General features: G+C 38.0%; 1 protein-coding gene across 3 annotated transcripts; it reads left to right on the top strand.

Annotated features, from left to right (window-relative positions):
* Positions 1–3,496: 3,496 nt before the first annotated feature.
* LOC131315185 (uncharacterized) lies at positions 3,497–16,419 on the top strand. 3 transcript variants are annotated; one of them, XM_058344294.1, is made up of 15 exons: positions 3,497–3,664; positions 3,763–3,850; positions 3,964–4,010; positions 4,625–4,714; positions 4,813–4,866; positions 5,539–5,616; positions 5,711–5,779; positions 5,854–6,009; positions 6,096–6,222; positions 6,992–7,032; positions 7,370–7,459; positions 7,578–7,682; positions 8,527–8,709; positions 9,273–9,382; positions 16,075–16,419. In XM_058344294.1, exons 1-15 carry the CDS (start codon positions 3,629–3,631, stop codon positions 16,148–16,150), a joined length of 1,350 nt encoding a protein of 449 aa, XP_058200277.1. In that variant the 5' UTR covers positions 3,497–3,628; the 3' UTR covers positions 16,151–16,419. The 3 variants fall into 3 exon arrangements, with proteins under 3 accessions (XP_058200277.1, XP_058200278.1, XP_058200276.1); XM_058344295.1 differs by lacking the exon at positions 16,075–16,419 and adding an exon at positions 9,497–9,837 and having other exon boundaries at positions 5,545–5,616; XM_058344293.1 differs by lacking the exon at positions 16,075–16,419 and adding an exon at positions 9,497–9,837.
* Positions 16,420–19,631: the final 3,212 nt, after the last annotated feature.

The raw sequence follows: 19,631 nt of genomic DNA, 5'->3' as shown, positions 1-19,631 counted from the left end.
CTCAATTAATCTCATTTCTGATCTGGTCTGAGCAAACTATCCACGCAGGAACTATGAAATTCACAATAAATCACTTTCTTGCGATTTTCCCCAAGAATTAAACTCTAGTTAATCATGCGAGAAGCAAATCCACCAACAAGTTTCAAAAAACGAATCTAACACTGTAAGACAGCCACCCTAGGTACACTGAATAATTTTCCATACATACCCACACATGGGCAGGCCCACGCTAGGGCAAACGGGATCACTTGACCCCACTGAGTTCCAAAATACCCCTAGAGCAGGTATAATTTCATGAAGTATTTTATAATTTTACTCCAAAGGGATAATATTCTTGCCTTGAAAATTCCATGAAACTTGCAATTTTTGCTCTCTTTGATTATGACGTTATGCAAAGAAGTCAGCGTTTTGTACATTTCTCTCATGTACAAAGCCTACGAGTCTATATATAGACTCACACTCTCTCTCCAAAAGCAAGCATAGGTTCTTGCAAGGACAAATCAAGCATAGACAAATTATACAAAAATGTTATACATACAGCAATTTAAACACAACATCAAATACAATTTCTCACATACATGTGGGGCTCCAAACACATTACTATGTGTGAGCCCCACATGTATGTGAGAGATTGTGTGAATTGGTGTATTTAAATTGTTATGTGAATAGTATTGTCCCAAATTATATGTATTGTAGCTATTTGACCCACTGTAACTAAATCACGGGTCCGCCCCTGTACCCACATGTCTCTTTCAAACACAATCTGCCAATTCTACTAATTTACGCTATTAAATAAATGAGAGAAACAACTTTAATTTTGTTAGATAATATCCTTTATTACTCCAATTTTGGTGCGCTCTCTTTTCCTTCCTAAATCACTTTATGCTTCTGCTCCCAATTTTCATTCTTATTCTATGCTCGCACTCTAATACCCATTCTTGCAAATCTTAATAGCTTGAAATGTGTTTTAAAGACGTTTTTACACTCACGCTCACGTATTAGTACGCCTGATTGGTCCTCTTTGGGTCATCATGGAGGGAAAAAAATCGAAGCCTAGAATAATGTTTCCAAATTCCAAGAACCACAAGGAGAAAACTTTTGCCAGTGAAAATAGATAGTAGTAAAATCCGAAAACAACCCTGAGAACTCCACACCATTGACACCAACATCAAACAAAAGAAAAGATGGAAACACGGGAAAGCCAGAGCACAAAAGCAAAAGGGTAGAAAAGTAACAACAAACATTATTTCCTCATCTGGAAAACCCAATTCATGGCAAACAACACCCAACAAAAATCCACCATCGGCCGGCGAGCACCGCTTCAGCCATCACCGCCTCCGCCTTCGCCGTGAGAACCACCCCACGCGCTACCACCCATGGCGGAGGCCGCGCCCATCACCGCAACAGCTGCCCCGGCATCCACGCTGCTGGTATTGGTCGCTCCGGTAGTACCGTGGCCGGCTTCATCATGATCACGAAAGGCATCTGTAGTAACATTCCTTCTACTTTTGCCGCGAGGTTTCGGGTGGGAAGATGATTTCTCCTCCTCCGATGACGATACAGCCTTGGACTTCTTCTTCAAGCTTGGGATGCAAAAACAGGCCTTTTTGCTCTTCATTTTCTGGCTCACTGTCAAAAGCAATCCAAAGCAAATGGGATTGTGACATAACCTCAGGGTGCTTAATGGGAGTGTTTTAAACACTAATTTCCAAACTTAATAGTAATGTCAAAGTGCTTAGATGAATTATTATGAAGGACAAGGGGCACCTGTTTGACAGGTATGTGTTAATCATTCCTATCTTTCTTTATTTCAAATGCAGTAGTAACACCGAAATCTCATGGGCCCAAGATATTTGCAAACCCGAATTTCATTTTGAAAAAGACAGTACAGTACAGAAGCTTTTAGGTACGCTACCAATAAAGCTAAAAGATTCCTTAAAAAAGTGTTCTAAACTTTGATTTGAAGCAGCTTGTATCACGGAAATCGAATGCTGATTTTTCGTTAGCACATAAGAGCATCTCCGATAGTTCTGGTTATTTTTAAGAGTGGTGCTAGTATCACACCCATTTTCACACCCAAACAGACATCCACACTCACATGAGTGGTGGGCCCCATACACACACTAGAGTCACTAGAATTATTGTATTTTTAAAGAGCCATAGCCATTTTTTTTGGCTGGTTAGAGCATTTTCAGTCTTGATCCATTTTAATATTCAAATTTAAAAATTGGGTAAAAATCACAAAAATTCATCTCTAATCCTTTATCTTAACCCCTTTTCTATTTTGGGTTTTATCCATTCTTTTCCCAAATCTGAGACAATTTTTATCTTGATCCATTTTTTGCAACGGCTAGTTAGAGAGAGAGACCTAGCTGGAGCTTCTGTATTTCGTCGGAGCCGGTCGACCTTTGCTTGAGTCGGTGAGTTACCGACTGTTGAAGCTGTCTTCGCTAGATTTGTCATCTGATCTTTGTTCATCAAAGCTTTGTGTTGCTTGAAACTGGACGCCGATCGTTGCTGGAGGTGCATACGAAGAAGAAGATGTAGAAAGAGAAAGTGGTTATTTTGATTGTGAGCAAACGAAGAAGAAGGTGGAGACATGATCTGTTTTGATTGGCTCTATTTACCATTCTGTCATTAAAAAATAAAAAATAAATATATATGGCTAAAATTTGGGTTTGATGATTGGAACATCGCCTACCCCAAATGGGTTTTTATCCAAATTTGACTTAAATTTGGGGAAAAAAATGGGTGAAGACTGGAGATGTTCTAAAAAGTGTTTATTTTGTCAAAATTTGCAAAAAAAAAAAAAAATGCTCTAATGGTGTTGAAGCATTATTAATTTGTTCGTGTACCACTTGCAGACGTTAGATCACATTCGTTGAATTTCTCTCAAGAGCAATTAGATCACAACCCTTGCAAAAAATGGTCTAGGCCATTTTTATGGCCAAGCCATTTTGCAGCTCCCAAATTGGCTTCCCTATTGAAGGAGAGAATTTTGGTCTAAAAGTCAAAATATGGCTTTGGCTTCGAAAATGGCTCTTCCGTTGGTGATGGTCTAAGTGCCTGCACATGAAATAGTTAAAAAAAAAAAAAAAATTGGACCTGGCTTTGGGGACTAATGTCGGTCCACGTTCAATAGTTTTATATCAAAACCTTAAAATCTCCTATTGTTATTGTAGATGAGTGTTTTGTTTATAGTGAGACTAATCCCATGGCAACTAGTCCCAAAACCAAACATAGCCATATGCTTTGTCTGCTTTTTTTTTTTTTTTTAAGTTATTTGGTTTTCTTCTATAGAATTTGGTTAGATTTTTTTTCTTCCCGTTTTGGAAATTTAAAAATAGCTATTTAAACCTAAATAAATTAAGGAAAAGAGAACCAATGGGCTGGACTGCTTTACTACTACTGCTAGACGGGCCTGGACTGCTTTATTTGGTCTCTTATTATACGAAGTCCAGCCCAGCCCAGCCCAAGTCAATAATCTAATGCCCCGTTTCTTCCCCCTATCGGGCTAAAAGGCTCGGCGGCCGTGATCCGACCGATCGCGAAAAACTCAGGGAAGATCTCTTCTCTCTCTCTCTCTCTCTCTGCTTCTGCGAAGGCAAATTCACCGCTATTTATCAACATGGACGCACATCACGCGTCTCTTGGTCGACGAACGGTGCAGATCCAATCCCGTCTCTTTCCTCATCCCTCGAAACAGTTAGTATTTCGACCTGTGAACGATTATTTTGCTGAATTACATCCTTTTTTTGGCAGTTGCAAGAAATTCGACAAAAGAGAGCAGCAGAGAGACTAGTCAAGACCTCATCCGGGCCCGATCTCACCAGTGCTTCGAATTCCGATGGTATTATTTGCTAGAATTCTTCCTTCATTTTCGTTGGTTTCTCCAATATCGTTATTAGTGTGTACGTTAAAGTTCCGGTTTTCTTGTTTCGTTTGGATGCTTTTTACGAACAGATGGCATGGGAATTAAGAAATCAGAGAGCGGCGGTCGACTGTCAGAGGTATTTTTAATTCTCTCTCTCTCTCTCTCTCTGAGGGATTATCATGTCACTTCGGTACATGTATCTGGAATAGGCAACTCTATTGGACGATTTTGTGGTCATATCATGTGTTTATTCAGGGGGGAAAAAAATAGGTGATAAAAATTTTGGTTACCAAGAAAATGCATAAAAAAAGAGCGTAACTATTTTTGTTTTACCGTACACTTCTATTCGTAACTTCAGAGAAGAAACGAGCAACTAATACGGTAATACCAAAAAAATCCGTCATCATTGAGTTAAAAAGTATGCGTACCATGCACCAAAAATGTGTACCATCCTCCAAAACTGTGGACCAGATAGTTCCAAGGTGTCCCCGTGCCTGAGTAACCAGAAAAATGCATAACATACACCAAAAATATGCGTAGCATACTCCAAAAAATGCATAACCTTTTCTATGGTACACCTAGCTTTCCTATTCATAAAAATTGGCTGTGAATTGGGTAAACAGTGACCAGAAAACCGTGGCCCTGGGGAGCTTTATTGAATTTGGATGGAAGAACAATGGATGCTGTTATTCATTTGTTTGTTTTGGTATTTTGCCAACAAAACTGACAATCCTTTAAGCTCTATTCCAGAGTGATGTTACTGGTCTAGTATCTCAGCTGAAAGACCTGCATAGAAAGAATATGGAATTGGAAGAAGATAATGTAAAATTGATCTCGAAGGTATGTCACTATGGTATTATGAATGCAGAAAGACGTACTAATGTTCCAAATGAGAACTTTGCTAATGTTTTATCCTGCTGATTTCTTTCTCCTTTTAGCTCCAGACAACGGAGGCGGAGAATCATGTGCTGCAAAAGCGTATAAATGATCTGGTAAAGCACAACCATGGATTTTATACCCATTCATATCACATTGAAAGTATTATATTTGTTATTATGAGCTTGATATCTCAATTGTGGATGACTGGATGGGAAAATAAACCACCCTTGAGAAGAATTGGACCCATTATAAACAGATATCTGATGTCAATTTGCAGCATCTGATGATTTTCCCTTCATGTTTCTATCAGTATATGTGATTAGGTTGGTTGCTGGGGTTGTACGGACCAGGAGATTATTAATAGCAGGGTTTGGGATACATTTAGCAGTGATCACTTCTATTGTCTCTCAATAAAATACAAAATAATAGTGGACATTGCTTATGGTTAAATATTATGAGCCACATTGTGGCTGGTGTATTCGGTTAATTTTTCTATGATAAAACTGATAAAAGCTGCAATCCAAATTCTCAACCCTTGCAATATGAAGTGAATTGCTGATCATATTTTCCAAATTTCTGGTTAATTAAGTTGTTGCCAGAATGTCTACTCTTATTTGAATTTGATCATTCTACTCTTTCTTATCAACATGTGTGTTATTTCTCTGCCTGACATCTACTTTGCAACTTGAACTTTGATCAGCCAAATGAGTCATATGACCGATGTAGTTTTTGAATGCAGATATGCTGAATACATTCTTTATTTTTAAACAAATTTTCATGTCCAGGAACAGAATACTGTGCCATCCTTGCGAAAAGCTCTCAAGGATGTGGCAATGGAAAAAGATGCTGCAGTTGTTGCTCGGGTACACACCATTTTTTCACTATTGTTGCAGTTATTTGTTATTGGACATTGTTTTTTCTCTGTTCTTCACCAACGGACTCTGACATTTAGTGTAGGAGGATCTCTCAGCCCAACTTCGAACCATCAAGAAACGTTTAAAGGAAGCTGAAGAAGAACAATACCGTGTATGCAAGTTGTTATATTAGATTTTTTCAGTAGGTACCAGTTTTATTGTATTGCTTATTAGTTCTGGCTACAGGCAGAAGAAGATGCAGCAGCTCTGAGAGCAGAATTAAATTCAATGCAGCAACAAGCAATGAGTGGTCCACTCGGTGGCATAACCACAATGGGAATTTCACCAGATTACATGCAATCCATGGAAAAAGAGCTAGCCAGTTTGAAATCCCAGTTGGAGGTTAGATCTTGGGAGCCCTTGTAATTCTCTGATTTGTACTTGGAAATTTCTCGTGATGTGCGGCTCATGATTGGTCAAAATGATAGCAAGAGTCACTGCTGAGGCAGCAAGAGCAACAACATTTGGCAGAGGAACAAGCTCGGATGTCTTCCCTCGTCTCTGAAAAGCAGGAGTTGGAAGAGAAACTTGCAGTTATCTCCAAAAGGACCTCAGGTATCCATATAACTTGCAGTAGTACTTACCTACGGCCCTACAGCCATTAAGTGAAAAAGGAAATTTGGATCTCAACAAGCTAATCCATTTCTTTTTTAGATACCTCATGACTTATTTATTAATTTTTATGGATGAGTCATCGACTTGAAATCCTGCTCCTCTGAGGCTCTCTTTCATTTAACAAAGTAGGTTTGTAATAGTCTTGCACATTCATAGGGGTATGACTGAAGGGTATACCTTTTGGGTCATGAATAGAGGTGCTATGAAGCCGAAAGGCTAGGCTTTAAGGTTGGTTAATGTCACCTGTTATCCCCGAGGACCCCGATTTTCTCTGAGGTCATGCTTATCTCACCGATTGGTCCCCTGTATCTTGACAATGACGCTTAGACTTATCGGACAAAAGTGATGTTTCTTGAACCATCATCATCGCAAGTAAGGGCACTTACCAGTCGCCAGGGGGAATGACTGCAATTTCAATTTTTATTTGTGTTTTATATTGGAAGGGAGTGGGATTTGGTTTTGCAAATTGTTACAATTTAGTGTACAGCGCAACGAACAACTCGAGCAACAAATTTTATATTGTCGATATCAGAGGATTTTACTTTGAATTACAGGATCTGTCACTTATTGTTAAATTTGATTCTTTGTCTGCTGGCTTTGATGTCCATTATCAGGAGTGCCACTTATTAACAATTTTTATCATCATTTGTGCCTTTTTTTGTTTGGGGACCTCCCCTTCTCTTCTAATGACCTATTCTGTGCATTGCAGAAGAAGTTTCAGTGAAAGCTGCTCAGAGGGCATTTTCAGTGGTGAGTGAGAGTCTTTGGTTATATACTTCAATAGATAAGTTTTTGATACCAGGAAAACTCAAGCATGATTTTGAGGGGATATATATCCTGCAAAAGGCTGAATATTACCTCTATACTTGTGCTATGAGTAGTGGACTAGTATTATAGAAGTGACTATCTTTTAGTGTATTTACAACATCGACTGTCCAGCTGAAGCAGCAATATTTGGCACTTTCTGTGAATAATTTCCTCAAATTTAGTTCCAAATGATCCTTGACCAAAGCCTTCTGATTTAATTGTTAGCCTGAGATTTAGTAGTTGTTATGCTTAATTTATCCATCTTTTCTACATTTTGCAGGAAGACAAGGAGAGACTTGAGAAGCAATTGCATGATATGGCAGTGGTGGTGGAGAGATTGGAGAGCAGCAGACAGAAACTGCTAATGGAGGTAGATCCTTTTCAAATCTTTCAAATTTCAATGCAGCCATTGACCTGACTATAATTGTTCACTATTGCTTCTTCTATTTTTTTGGTTAAACACTTTTGCTTCTGATTTCTATTGGCAGATTGATTCACAATCTTCAGAGATAGAGAAGCTTTTTGAGGAGAATTCTAACCTTTCATCTGCTTATCAAGACGCAATGGATGTGGTAGTGCACTGGGAGAATCAGGTACTTTAGTGCTGAAGGTTTGACAGAACCTGGTTTGCAGATTTGGTATGCTTTCAACACGTTTGTTATGGATCTTTAGGCTAAGGTGGTTTTCAATTAATGCTGGACAATGTTGATTGTGGTACAGTATTTACTTTGGCGGTATCATCTATCTATTCTGCAGATGGACAGAAACAGTTGTTCACTGAGTTTTTTGGCTTTCATTTCATTCAGGATTTATGAACGGGAAGGAAAATGAAAGGGAAAAAAGAAATGAATCTTGCTTGTTCACTTCATTTTTCTTTCCCTGCACGTATCCATTATCCAAACTCCCTGGTCAAATGAACGAGAATCATTAACTTCTTTATCTTTTGTGCGTGCCTTATCTTTTATAGTATTATTATTCGACTTATTGGTCTTCTCTCTTACCGATTGATATTGTTGAAGTTTCATCACTTTAAGTTGGAGAATTGTTCCGCAGTGGAAGTTTGAAAATGGAGAATATGTTGCAAATTCGCAATTATGAACAATATCTAAAATATGACTTGAATATTTGGAAAATACTGCACACATTTGCAAAGAAGTGTTAGCTATCATGCTCGTAGACAAAATTCCAAACAATTTGGATTTGCCTTGCTATTGTTCTTGAAAAAGAGGTGGATGCACGTTGAAGCTACATGGGATCTACTATCTACAAGACTTGTAACTAGGACACCTATCTTCCTTTCATTTACTATTCTTGTGGTTTGCAGAATTGACAATCCATACAATTCTTTGTACATAGGCATACCTCTTGCCTTTATATCACGAAATCATATATCTTTCCTTTTCAAAATTATTGATAGGCATGACATGGTTATGACAGGTGAAAGACTGTCTTAAGCAAAATGAGGAGCTCCGTAGCATGCTAGATAAGTTGAGAACAGAACAGACTAGTACACCGCCATTCAATGGCATGGAGACGCAGAAAAGCCTGCTGGAAGCAACAAAAGAGGTGGGGAATGAGACTGTTCCCCAGGCGTACGCAGCGGAAATTCTTTCCCTCAAGGTCGGTCTTAGGGCTGAAGATAATACCTCCCCTTTTGGTGTTTATATGCATGCAGTATTGTAGGCGTTCACTGTGTAGCGTATGTGAGAAGGAAAAGGGAATTAATATTCCTGGTAGACCCTTGGGTGTTATGGGCTCTGCCCTTTTGGTGTATTGTCGAACTTTTTGTTGGATCCCCTTTCCCTTTCCCCGTTTTCTAATAATATTCATCTTTTGCCAATCAAAAAAAAAAAAGGGAATTAATATTCGTATTTAACTTGGTCTCTTACAAAAAAACTGGAGTATGAATATCATTTTCTAGGGCAAGAAAATTTCTTCCTTCAATTAACTCTTTGGACTGATGCTTGTAGATCTAGTTGTCTTTGACACATATATGAGTATCATGTTTCTCATGGGAAAAGGTAGTTTTTTTGTTTTGAACGGCTCATGGGATAAGCTAGTTGGTCGAGGCTTCTTTGGTCTTTTGTCTCTGCCCTTTGTTATGTTAATTTTAGGTTTTTAGCTCATTTTAAATTAACTGATTGTCTTATGTTTACCATTTTGGTTGGTGTATCTCTTTCTAGGGCTACCTTGCTAAAGAACAAAGCAGAGCAGAGGCACTATCAGCAGACGTTTTGCAGCTTTCAGCGCGACTCCAACAAGCTACACAAGCATACCATGGTCTTGCGCGGCTGTAAGTTCTCTTGATCGCCATCTCTTTCTTTTTTTCTTGATCAAATTATTTTCTTGTTTATCATTCCCCCCTAACTTTTGCAAGCAACACCCGAATACAATTACCCTGTTGCAGCTATAAACCTGTATTGCGGAATATTGAGAGCAGTCTCCTCAAAATGAAGCAAGATGGTTCGGTGACTGTGCAGTGAAGATGTTGAGCAGTTTCTGGACAGATCAACGCTTACGTGGTATTATCCCGCGGGGGGAACTAGTTTGAAACTTAGGTTGTTTTTGCTGAATCACTGATTGTTGTAGAATTCACAGAGAAAAAATGGAACTAAATTTGACTGCTTAGGTTAAAGGGTGCTAAATCGTTGCTGTAAACTACGCAGTTGCCCCACATATACTCCCATCATGTAATTTTCACAAACATACCTTACTCAATTTAAGTATGAAACCACAGTGTTGTTTTTATGGTCATTGTTGTCGCGATGCAAGTTATTATCTATAGTCACTGAATTGGCGGTAAACAAAGGATGGGTCCATTTCTAATAATTGTTGTTGTTTTCTGTCAATTTTGTGGTCGGTTTCTGTATCGATGAACTGTTACATTTTGTGAACATTTTTGCTAGTTGGGGCTCAATCTCATCCCTCCGCACCAACCAAACATAGGTGCTATTGTTTATGATGCTTCTCAGACTTAACAAAGAAAAACAGTAAGAAATGATTTTGATTGTAATAAAAATCGTGGTCTTCCACGTAAGATTTGATCCAGAAAATGTGAGAAAAAAAAGTCATCTATTTTAATATATAAAGAGAGAGCAGAGCACCTATTTGGTGTGACCATTTTTGTGTAGCCTTGTTACAAAAGTGTTCTTTTGAGAAAGAACTTATTATTGACAAGTTGTTAGTTGTTTACACTAACCAATAAGTTGTTGAAAAATAAGTTGTTTCCATTAACAAATACTCCTAAGTTGCAGATGGGTATGTGAGTAAAAAAATATCAAGTTGTTTCCACTGCTAATAAGTTGTTGCTGCCAAATGTCAAGTTATTTTTATTAACCAATAGTTTGTTGCTTAGTGTGAACAACAAGTTAAAATATTATAATTTGTTGCTTGAAAATAACGGTACAAAATTTCCTTTTGAAAGGTAATGTACTTTTTGTGACCATCTTTATTTTACCACCTACTCTTTTCACTTTTTGTGTCATCCTTATTTTATCACCTTCTTAGTGTACTTTTTGTGCCATACTTATTTTGGTGTCTTTAATGGCATAGGGTTGAGGCAAGAGAAGGGAACCACTAATTAATTCGAATTTTTAGAGGCTTTGGTTACACTCCTAGACAATTGAGGTCTTTTACTTTTTCATCTTCACATGCTATCTGCTTTCTTTCAATGATGTAAATTGTAAACTAACTTTGCAAAGTTAAACAAACATTAATAGCATCACATGCTCCCAATTAACGAGTGACTGAGTCTTGTTTACACCACATTTTACCCGCCTGTCGATATCAACAGAAAGGTAGCAATTACGAGCAAGCTACCTATTTTGTTGTTATTATTATGTATTCGTCTTAATATTATTTCTTACACTTGGCGTATCTCTATTCATCTAGAAGTTGAAAAGACACATTGCATTGTCCTACACACTTGGAAGTTATTTCCTACATTTTTTTTTATTTTCCAATAAATAGTCCATTTAGGCTTCATTGTAAACTCTCTCCAACAAATCAAAGAACTTATATTTCTTTGGCTCTAAATTTTTGTCTGAGTTTATTTTCTAAGTCATTTACGTTTGATTTACGTTTGTTATCGGTATGCCTTGCATCAACGATTTTTTTTTATGTGTCGATGCTCCATTAAAGTTTGATGGAAAAATCTCTTTCATTAGTCTTCGATTTTGTTCTTGCTATCGCGTTTGATTTTATTACAATTTCACAAGCCGCATTGTCCTTGTTTGCGTAGTTGACCTGTTTCTTGAAATTCAGGAAAATAGGTAAACATGTCTTTTTTTCCCAGCCCAAATTACGTCAAAAAAGAGATGGCTCAGGACGTGTTTTGATAACTAATACCCGCCAAGAATATGCTGAGAACATTTGTTAATGCTAGGGGTGAGCAAAATAACCATGAAACCGTTAATCCAGTCCAAACCAATCCAAACCGAATGATTTGGTTTGGTTTTTTAATAATAGGGTTTGGTCTCGATTTAAAAAAAATAGAAACCGTGTTTAATAGTTTGGTTTGTGGTTTTACGTTAACAGTTCTAGTTCCAAACCGTGTGATATATGTACATATATATAATTTGTTTAGATACACTAAATAAACTTAACTTCCTAATTATCTAAGCTCCACCACCCTATTTTTTCACTTCCAATATTAATTTTCTAAACTTCTATATATTATAGCTTATTCCTATAATTTCAATACACTAAACGTTTACAGTTTGGGCTTAGTCAATACCGTTAATGCCACGAGCCTTTTTTTTAATGCCACGACTAATAGACTGTTCATTACAACTTTACCCCTCTTTCCTTCTCTCTCTTCAACTTATCGGCAAGAAACCCACTTCCATCTCCTCTGTCTCTTCTCTGACTGTCTTTAGCCGTCTTTATTGATGATCGATCCACTGTCAATTCCAAAATATGAAACTACCGCAAGATCCAACTCTACTCCTTCACACCATATTCTGTCTATTTTCGCTGATCATCTCTCCCCAGTATGGAGTGATATTAACATGTGTTCTCTTTTTCTCCAAATCTGAACCGATTCTCCATTGCGGAGAGGATGAAGACGAAAGTAAAAGCAAACCCATTTGTGAAATTTTTCTCTGAATCCTATGTCTTCAAATTATGTTCATTTTCCAAACCAAGCCTTTGTGATTCTTTTGAGATTAAGTACAATAAATTGATTGAGGTATTGCTTGATTCAAAGATTATCGTTCCATTTAATTTGTTTCATCTGTTCTGACTCAAGGATTACCGTTGGCTATGATTTGTATTTTCTACGGAAACGTGAGTCCTGAAACTGATGAAAGAGAACATCTTGAATCCTCACCTTGGATCAGTGGCCTCCGATGAACGGGGTTAAAGAGAGAAAGTGGCCGGTCGGCGATAAACAGAGAGGAAGTGGTGAGAAACATAGCGGTGAAAAGAAGATAACTAATGGATTAATGGAACAAATGTCAAAGGGATAATGTTGTCAGAAAAAAGGAACAGTCGTGGCCTTAAAAAAAGTTGTCGTGGTGGCATTATCAGCCACCATAAATTTTTCACTCTTACTGTATTTTTCAGTAACTAATTTCTTAATCTAATACTTTATTCCATGGCCCTATTCATTCACCAATTTTTTGTATTCTAGTCTTATTTAGTTGGTTGATGTTTGTGAGTTTCGATGATTTTAATATAAGTTTTGGTTTAACTTATCTATGTAATTTTATATACTTTAAATAGTTTATGGGAATGATAACTCAATTTCAACCGAACCATGGTTCAAAACCGAACCGCCTTTGAATTGGTTTGGTTCTATGAATTTTATGGGTTCGTTTGGTTCTCTCAATTCACAATCCGCATGTAGTGGTTTGGTTTTTGGATTACTATAAAACCGGACTAATTCGGTCCATGCTCACCCCTAGTTAATGCTGAAAATGTTTTTGGCGAGTATTAATTATCAAAACACGTCCTAGGCCATTATTTTCCAAAAAGAGATATTGGGTCTTTAATTCCAACTAAAGGCCGGGCGTAGGTCAAATTTTTCATATCACGTCAAAATTTGACATGCACAATGTACACGCATCGTGTGTTCCTCGGCCTCTAGTTGGTGATTATTGTGAACGAAGCTTTTTGTTCAGTTTTCTGTTTTTTTCCTGGAGCTTTTTCCGCGAGAAGAAACAAACGTGTTTGAATTGAACATGGCATAGCAAACCGCATGAAAATCAAACTAAAGTAAATTCAAAAGCATATATAGTTGCTGATCATTACACAATATTAACCATTTCCTAGTCATTCTTTTTTAACACTTGAAACAAAAACACGATAGAAAAGAAGACAGTACTTGATTATTCAGACTCATCACAATCAAGCTCAAGTATTAAGGCTGGACCGGAGGTGGCTTTTAATACTACGGCTGCTTGGCATACGGACTCGGCGGCAACTTCGACGGCGGTGATGGCTGGTAATATGGCGACGGTGGTGACGGTTGCTTGTATGGAGTTGGTGGCTGCTGCTTGTACGGTGGTGACGGCTTCCCTTTAGGAGGTGAAGGCGTAAAGTATGGCGTTGGTGGCGGCTGCTTTTGAGATGGAGGGTATTGAGGAGAGGGCAGTGGGTACTTGGATGGAGGAGGATGCTTATGATAAGGAGGCGTATGATGGTAAGATGGGGGTGGATGTACATAAGACGGTGGCAGGTAGCCGTGGGTGGGTGGCGGTTTATGGTGGTGATGCGGTGATGGGGCCTTGGGAGTGTGTGGTGGTTTGTAGTGGTGATGCGGTGATGTGGCCTCGGGAGTGTGCGGTGGTTTGTGGTGGTGCCTGGGCCTTGGGCATGCATGGGTTGCCACAGGAGGGTGGCGAATGACCATAAGGAGGCGGTGTATAACCCCAAGAGGGAGGAGGATAGTAACTGTGAGAGGGCGGAACATAACCGCCAGAAGGTGGAGAGTAACCGCCAGAAGGTGGAGAGTAACCGCCAGATGGTGGCGGATACCCTCGAGAAGGTGGAGGGCATTCGTAAGAGGGTGGTGGGTAACCTCCATAGGGAGGAGTGTACGCCGGAGAGGGAGGTGTATAAGGGTAGGATGGCGGTTGGTAGCCATGAGAGGGCGGTGTATAACCCCAAGAGGGAGGAAGTTGGTAACCGTGAGAGGGCGGTGTATAACCCCATGAGTGAGGTGGTGTATAACCCCAAGAGTGAGGTGGTGTAAAACCCCAAGAGTGAGGTGGATGGTAACCATGAGAGGTCAGAACATAACCGCGATAAGGTAGAGAGTAACCACGAGATGGTGGCGGATATTTGTGTTTGTGATGGTGTTCATGATGTGGTGGATGGTGTTCTTTTGGTAGTGAGTCAAAAGGGACTAAAGGTGTCCCAACAGGTGGTGGATAGTAATAACCACCACCACCACCATACTGGGTTTTAGGATCATCAACAACATCCTCGGCGGTGCTTGGCGTCTCCGCCACCACCAGAAGGAAAACGAGGACACAAGAAGTGTACTCCAACTTCATCTCTAAACCTAGCAAGCACTCACAAGGGGTACTGGTCTAGCGGAGTGCTCGTGACCTAGTAGTGTGTTTATTTATATAGAGAGTTTTGGCCCTCTTTCTCACTTGGCCAATGACTTCAAACTAGACTCAGAGTTTGGGGAATTAAATTCTTCACAACCACCCCAGAAAATAAGATTGTCCGGTAATGCTCTTAGCTCATGGGATTGGGATATGCTATGACCCTCTCATGTGCCAAAGTTGAAATTACTATTGTTAGTGTATCTTGATGGGATCCATCTAAAGCCCGTCATTTGTTCTAAACAGTTCACTTTGTAGAGTTTTTTAAATAGGTCGCTCACGAAAGAAATTAAATAATAATCGGGACATCAGTAGCCATCGGATGGTAAAATTCTTGGATTCCCGCCTCAACGGGTTCAGAAACCACACGTTTCTCTACATAATCATATCATAAAGATGAAACTAACACCACCCAAATGCATTAATCCATCTGAAGCCCATCATTTGTTCTAAATAGTTCACTTTGTAGAATTTCTTAAATAGGTCGCTCACGAAAGAAATTAACTAATATCTGTATTTTACTTGGTCCTTTACAAAAATCTGGAGTATGAATATCATTTTCTAGGTCAAGAAAATGTCTTCCTTCAATTAACTCTTTGGACTGATGCTTGTAGATCTAGTTGTCTTTGGCACATATATGAGTATCATGTTTCTCATGGGATAAGCTAGTTTTTTTTTTGTTTTGAGCGGCTCATGGGATAAGCTAGTTGGTCGAGGCTTCTTTGGTCTTTTGTCTCTGCCTTTTGTTATGTTAATTTTAGGTTTTTAGTTCGTTTTAAATTAAGGCTCCGTTTGTTTTGATGTAAAATGTTTTTTCAAAAAACAAACTTCAAATTTTTATTTTTTGGTGTTTGGTTGGCACTTGAAAATATTTTCAGAAATCAACAAAATAGTTGAGAGAGAGATAGCGAGCTTAAACAGTGAAGAGATATGAGATTATTGGAATTGGACGTGGACGATCGAGAAAACTGAGTAGTGAGAATTGCAGTATAAGGCAACGGGTTCATTTCGGAAAATAACTTACGGAAAATTTAAGGGTAAGTCATTTTCATCTAATTGATGGAAAATGTTTTACATGTAAAATGTTTTCCTTATTTTTTACACAACCAAACACCGGAAAATAGGTAAAATATTTTACCTCCAAACAAACGGAGCCTAACTGATTGTCTTACGTTTACCATTTTGGTTGGTGCATCTCTTTCTGGGGCTACCTTGCTAAAGAACAAAGCCGAGCAGAGGCACTATCAGCAGATATTTTGCAGCTTTCAGCGCGACTCCAACAAGCTACACAAGCATACCATGTTCTTGCACGGCCGTAAGTTCTCTTGATCGTCATCTCTTTCTTTTTTTCTTGATCAAATTATTTTCTTGCTTATCATTCCCCCCTAACTTTTGCAAGGGACGCCTGAATACAATTACCCTGTTGCAGCTATAAACTTGTATTGCGGAATATTGAGAGCAGTCTCCTCAAAATGAAGCAAGATGGTTCGGTGACCGTGCAGTGAAGATGCCGAGCAGTTTCTGGACAGATCAACGCTTAAGTGGTATTATCCCGCGGGGGGAACTAGTTTGAAACTTAGGTCGTTCTTGCTTAAACACTGATTGTTGTAGAATTCGCAGAGAAAAAATGGAACAAAATTTGACTGCTTAGGTTAAAGGGTGCTAAATCGTTGCTGTAAACTACGCAGTTGCCCCACATATACTCCCGTCATGTAATTTTCTCAAGCATTCCTTACTCGATTTATGTATGAAACCACAGTGTTGTTTTTATGGTGTCATTCTTGCCGCGATGCAGGTTATTATCTATAGTCACTGAATAGGCGGTAAACAACGGTTTCTGTATCGATGAACCGTTACATTTTGTGAACATTTTTGCCAGTTGGGGCTCAATCTCATCCCTCCGCTCCAACCAAACATTGGTGCTATTGTTTATGATGCTTCTCAGACTTAAACAAAGAAAAACTGTAAGATATGAGATTTTGATTGTAATAAAAATCGTGGTCTTCCACGTAAGATTTGATCCAGAAAATGTGACCAAAAAAAAGTCATTTGTTCGAATATATAAAAGGAGAGCAAAGCACTTATTTGGTGTGATCACTTTTGTGCAGCCTTGTTACAAAAGTGTTCTTCGTTTTTGCCCTTTTTCAAAGCCTCCCATGTAGTAATTGTTTGGGGTAAGATGGACAAATACTTCACTCCAACTGCTTCACCCCAAACGTTGGCCACAAAATTCTTTTTACAGGAAAATTACCATGCGGTTCATCTCTCTCTCTCTCTCTCTCTCTCTCTCTCTCTCTCTCTCTCTCTCTCTCTCTCTCTCTCTCTCTCTCTCTCTCTCTCTCTCTCTCTCTCTCTCTCTCTCTCTCTCTCTCTCCCCCTCTCAAATTCATACTTCACTCCAACTGTTTCCACTACCAATAAGTTGTTGCCAAATGTTAAGTTGTTTTCACTAACTAATAATTTGTTGCTTAGTATGAACAACAAGCTAAAATATCATAACTTGTTGCCTAAAAATAATGGTACAAAATTTCCTTTTGAAAGGTACTGTACTTTTTGTGACCATCTCTATTTTACCACCTACTCTTTTCATTTTTTGTGTCATCCTTATTTTACCACCTTCTTAGTGCACTTTTTGTGCCATACTTATCTTGGTGTCTTTAATGGCATAGGGTTGAGGGCCTTGAGGCAAGAGTAGGGAACCACTAATTCAAATTTTTAGAGGCTTTGGTTACACTCCTAGACAATTAAGAGGTCTTTTACGTTTTCATCTTCACGTGCTATCTGCTTTCTTTCAATGATGTAAATTGTAAACTAATTTTGCAAAGTTAAACAAACATTAATAGCATCACATGCTCCCAATTAGCGAGTGACTGGGTCTTGTTCTTTACACCACATTTTACCGCCAGTTGATGTCGACAGAAAGGTAGCAATTATGAGAATGCTACTTATTATGTTGTTATTATTATGTATTCATCTTAATACTATAATGGGTTTTGTTAATGTGTGCTTCTGAGACACATGATAAAGCACTTGATATGGTTCATTAAATGAGGTCAATTAAACTCCACTATTGTAGAAAGTAGTGAAAGTAGTTAGAATATTGGATGAAGAGTAAAATTTGTTTTGGAGACTAAAATACCCCTTAATTTTTTCTTCCAGTACTCCATTTCATTTGTGTTCCCTCCTTTTTATTTTGCCCTTTCATCTTCTTGTCTTTTGGCATTTTGGCTTGACATTTGTCTTTCATACGTGGCATTTTTTAGCAGGCGAGGGGTAGTCCAACTCTTTTTTTTTTCATTTGTCTGTTTTAAAGTATATATATTTATCCATTCATTTAAATGGTCAGCAAGGTGTACAATTTTTGTTTACTGACTTGTAGCCATCATTTTATTGTAATGAGGTTAATTTGTTTATATACAAAAGTTAAAAAGAGAGCTTTTTGACTTCTTTTTTTGTCTTTCTCAAAAAAAAATAAAAATACAAGATTTTCGATTAAAAAAAATTGTACTTTTTCGGCTCCTCTCGTCAAGAAGAATCAATAAGTCACAAAAGTTGGACACAAAACTAACAAATACAAAAAACAATTGAAAAAAAGACAACAAAAAAAAGAGAGCTTTTTGACTCTCTTTTTTTTTTGTCTTTTTAAAAAAAAAAACGAGTTTCAATATAAAAAAAAAATTGTACTTTTTCGGCTCCTCTCATCAAGACGAATCAATAAGTCACAAAAGTTCGGCACAAAATTAACAAATACTTAAAAAATTGAAAAAAGACAAATAAAAAATAAAAATTGCTGCCTACTTTTTAATCCAAACCTACTCTTCATTAGCCACGTTGTTTCTCTTTACTTGCTGCTAATGGGCTATGACGCCACTGTGTATGATTAGGACTTGTAGAAAAAATGTTACTACTTGGACGCCAAAAGACAAGAAGGTGAAAGGGCAAAATAAAAAAGGAGGGAACACAAATGAAATGTAGTGGAGGATAAAATTAAGGGGTATTTTGGTCTCCTTAACAAATTTTACTCTTCATCCAATATTGTAACTACTTTCACTAATTTCTACAACAATGAGGTTTAATTGACCTCATTTAATGAATATTATCAAGTGTTTTATCATGTGCATTGGGCGCACACATTAACAAAACCCTATTATAATTTTTATTTTTATTTTTATTACATGAGCAAGGACACTCGGCGTATCTCTATTCATCTGGAAGTTGAAAAGACATAGGGCATTATCCTACACACTTGGAAGTTGAAGCTTGTCCTACACACTTGGAAGTTATTTCCTACATTTTTTTTTTAATTTTCCAATAAATAGTCCATTTAGGTTTCATTGTAAACTCTCTCCAACAAATCAAAGAACTTATATTTCTTTGTCTCTAAATTTTTGTCTTGAGTTTATTTTCTAAAGTCATTTACTTTTGTTATCGGTATGCCTTGCATCAACGATTTTCTTTTATGTGTCGATACTCCATTAAAGTTTAATGGAAGAATCTCTTTCGTTAGTCTTCGATTTTTGTTCTTGCTATCACATTTGATTTGATTACAATTTCACAAGCCGCAATATTGTCCTCGTTTGTTGAAATTCAGGAAAATAGGTAAACAGGTTTTTTTTTCCAGCACAAATTACATCAAAAAAGAGATGGAAAAATGACGGCTCAGAACGTGTTTTGATAACTAATATCCACCAAGGACATGCTGAGAACATTTATTAATGCTAAAAATGTCCTTAGCGGGTATTAATTATATCAAAATACGTCATGGGCCGTCATTTTCCCAAAAGAGATAGTGGGTCTTTAATTCCAATTAGAGGCCGGGCGCAAGTCAATTTTTTCATATCACGTCAAAATTTGACATGCACAATGTACACGCATCGTGTGTGTCTCGACCTCTAGTTGGTGATTATTGTGAACGGAGCTTTTTGTTCAGTCTTCTATTTTTTTCCTGGAGCTTTTTCCGCGAACGTGTTTGAATTGAACATGGCA

Source organism: Rhododendron vialii, chromosome 13a, assembly GCF_030253575.1.
Source record: "Rhododendron vialii isolate Sample 1 chromosome 13a, ASM3025357v1".
In the NCBI taxonomy this organism is placed as follows: Eukaryota; Viridiplantae; Streptophyta; class Magnoliopsida; order Ericales; family Ericaceae; genus Rhododendron; species Rhododendron vialii.
The sequence above is the reverse complement of the archived record's forward strand: the minus strand, read 5'-3'. Positions and strand labels throughout refer to the sequence as shown.